This window comes from Sorex fumeus, unplaced genomic scaffold (genome assembly GCF_029834395.1).
Source record: "Sorex fumeus unplaced genomic scaffold, SorFum_2.1 ptg000094l, whole genome shotgun sequence".
NCBI lineage: Eukaryota > Metazoa > Chordata > Mammalia > Eulipotyphla > Soricidae > Sorex > Sorex fumeus.
In genome coordinates, this window is record NW_026606151.1 from 23227106 (window position 1) to 23230640 (window position 3535).

General features: G+C 40.3%; 1 protein-coding gene across 1 annotated transcript; it reads right to left on the reverse strand.

Annotated features, from left to right (window-relative positions):
* Window positions 1-2352: 2352 nt before the first annotated feature.
* On the reverse strand, window positions 2353-3318 carry LOC130040227 (olfactory receptor 14J1-like). Its single transcript, XM_056132238.1, has one exon. It carries the CDS (start codon window positions 3316-3318, stop codon window positions 2353-2355), a length of 966 nt encoding a protein of 321 aa, XP_055988213.1.
* Between the last annotated feature and the right edge of the window lie 217 nt (window positions 3319-3535).

Below are 3535 nucleotides of genomic sequence, written 5' to 3' on the forward strand. Positions count from 1 at the left end.
GTTATCCTACACAGACCCATGATTATTATTTGGGATTTTACCCCAACACTCAGATCTGCCCAAAAGGCAACATTAGACAATTTGTTTTCTGTTGCTGATTATGAATAGCATAGGATGATGCGCTGTCGCTGTAGAGGCTAGCGATTTTGGAATTCTAAAATCTTAATAATTAAATCTGGAGGGATTTCTGCCCAAAGCAACTGGGTTCTGAGATTTGTTTCTGAGATCATGGGATCATGGCTTAAGCAGCTTGTTGAGTAGCCAGAGGTCCGTTTGTGGGCAGCGACTCGGGGGGGTCTCGCTGGGGCAGGGAAGGAAAGGACTGGCTCCACCCGCTTCCCATGAGACCCTGAGTGTCTTGTCACTGCGGGCCCCTACATGGCTGTCAATTGGCCTCTGGAAGATGGCAGACCCTGAGTTGCCAGGGGGAACAGGCGGTGGATCGGCACCTTTTCCCACAGGGGTGGCTTGGGGCTGGTAAACTAATGCTGAGTCCAGCTTTCTGCCAAAGCTGCTGGCCACTGGATTCCGAGAACTTTTTCTTGGGATTTGTCAGACTTTGACTACTGACCTTTTTGATTGCCTTACATATAATAGATATGAGTCTTTATCTGAATTATTGTATGAAATATTTTCTCATCTTCAATGGGGTGTCATTTAATTTTGGCCCATGGGAGTTTTATGGCCATAGAAACCATTTTTATAGGATGTAGTTCATTTCTTTACCTTGATTTTTCTTATTCTTACCCCATTATCAGATAATTGAAGATTCTTTTGAGGATTACATATTGGGGAGCTCTAGCTATGTTTACCTGATGGACATTCACATAATTTGGCCTAATACCATTTGCTTTTATTATAGTTAATATCAAAAGATTGAATTACTTCTGTCTCTAGATCAGCACACAGCAAAAATGTTTTTTAATCCTCCTATAATCAGCGCATAGTCTTAGAAATCCTTGCCACAACGTTTACGCAAGAAAAACAAATTATTGAGACTGAAATTGGAAAAGATAGGTGAACTATCACAATTTATATATGTCATGATAATATACAGAAAGGGAATTAAAACACATTTTGAAAAGGGAAACAATTTAAAAATTAAATTTGTGGAATATATGTCAAATATTATACTAAACTTACAACAGGAATAATATTTCATAAGACAAAATATTGATATTTTATATAATAAAATAGAAATGGAACAGAGCTGGAGTGATAGCATAGCAGGTCGGGCATTTGCCTTGCATGCAGCCAACCTGGCGAAGTCGGGTTCGATTCCTCTGCCCCTCTCGGAGAGCACGGCAAGCTACGGAGAGTATTCCGCCACACGACAAGGACTGGCAAGCTACCCATGATGTATTCAATATGCCAAAAACAGTAAGAACAAGTGTCACAATGGAGACATTACTGGTGCCCACACAACGGGAGGACAGTAACAATGACAATGAAATGGAACATCAACATATCCAACATGAAATTATCGCTTACAGTCTGTACCTCCACAAGTACCATTTTCTAAATGACAAAAGTTTTCACTAATACGTTTTCACAGGTGGTAGGGTTGGAGTTGGAAAAATGTAGGCTTAAGACTATATTGTCAATAACTTTGTAAATAAAAGTGCCTAAGATGTATATGTATATTTCTATGAATCTCCCAGATTATTTTTGTTATTTTAACTTTTATTCATTATGAATGAATGCAGAGTCATCCATTAATTTGAAAGATGCAAAGAGAATGAGGTTTGGGACTTTTTCAAGGAAACTTCAGCATTTCTGATTTGAGCCTAGAGGGATTGGTTGAGAGTCATAGAGCTCTGAAAGGCTACTGAGGTTAGAATCAGAGCAAGGTCATCAATTCTTGGATATCCTCGATTGTTTAAACTCCAGTTCAAATAGGAAATGAAGCATAAATAAATACAATATCTAGCTGTTTTCTCTCATAGCTAAAAACTTACTAGGGAAAAAAGAATCAGTTGATTTCTTAAACATTGGGAAATTTTCATTATATTCACAACTGATGTTGCAGGGTAATACTTAAGATATACATAAGTAATTTCTCTGTGACACAAAGCATGATTATTTTAGTTTCCCTTTAGCACATACATAAAATGGCTTAATCAAACAAAATATCATGTAAAATATATTTTAAACTCTGGGGTCAGAGAGACAGAACGTCAGGTTGCCTGGCATACCACTGCTTTTGGCTTAATTCCCAGCAACCTATATGGTCACGCTAGACCACCAGCAGTGATACCTGGCAGCAGAGTGAGGAATAAGTCCTGAACATCACTGGTGTGGCCAAAACACACAACATTTTAATTTATAAGAAACCTCTATAAATATTAGCAGTTATACACGGAACTTCTCTCCCAATAGTGAACGAGCAGAAGTAAGTATATCATTTCTTCGTAAAACCTTTCTCAGAGCTAACTTTATGGCTTTGTTTCTTAGGCTATAGATGACGGGATTGAATGTTGGGGGAACGACCGTATACATAATAGTGAGAAACATGTCCAGAGCAGTTGGAGATTCAGAATGAGGCTTGAAATACTCGAAGGCACCAGTAGAAAGGAACAATATGACGACAACGAGGTGGGGGAGGCAAGTGGAAAAGGCCTTGGCTCTGCCCTCCGCAGATGGCATCCTCAGAACAAAAGAAAAAATGTGCAGGTAGGAGAACCCAATAAAAAGGAAACAAAGAAGGTCCAGGAAAGCTGTAAAGAGAGTGACACCTACCTCACTCATGAACTCATTAGAGCATGCAAGTTTCGTAATCTGGGGGATATCACAGAAGAACTGGTGAATGATGCGGGGGCCACAGAAGTGGATGGAGAAAGTCGTTGCCGTGTGCATGGCTGCAGAGATGGCCCCACTGACCCAGACGCCCACGACTCCATGGACACAGGTTCTGATGTCCATGATGACGTCATAGCGCAGGGGCAGGCAGATGGCCACGTAACGGTCATAGGACATCAACGTGAGCATGGCCATCTCAGCACAGCCACAGAGGATGAAAAAAAAGCACTGAAAAATGCATTCCCAGAAGGAAATATTTCCTCTATGCGAGAAAGAGTTGTAAATGAATCTTGGCACAGTCACGGAAATATAGCAGAGATCCAGCAAGGAGAGATGCTTCAGGAAGAAATACATGGGGGACTGGAGACTGTCATCCAGGGAAGTTGTGGTGAGGATGAGCATGTTGCCAGTCAAAGCCAACACGTATAAGACCAAGAACAGAGAAGCATAGACGATTTCTTGCTCGGGTTTGGCTGAAAATCCCAGGAGAAGAAACCCTTTCATGGTCAAATTATCCATGTTCCCTGATTTCTTTCTGCGGTTCACTGTTGGAAAAAATGGAATCTGTTGAGCGGAATTTTTTTGGTAACATTGGTCTAAACCATGCAGTTCGGGTAAGAAGTCAAATCAAAACTTCTCCTTTATAAATGTGAAGCAGTTTTTTTATAGTGATAACCATCAACTTAGTTAATCTGTCTATTTGAAAGAAATGAATATTGGTCATGGAAAATTATGC

Coding starts and splice junctions, on each gene's coding strand:
- LOC130040227 (XM_056132238.1), bottom strand. CDS start 3,318: ATGGATAATTTGACCATGAAAGGGTTTCTTCTCCTGGGATTTTCAGCC.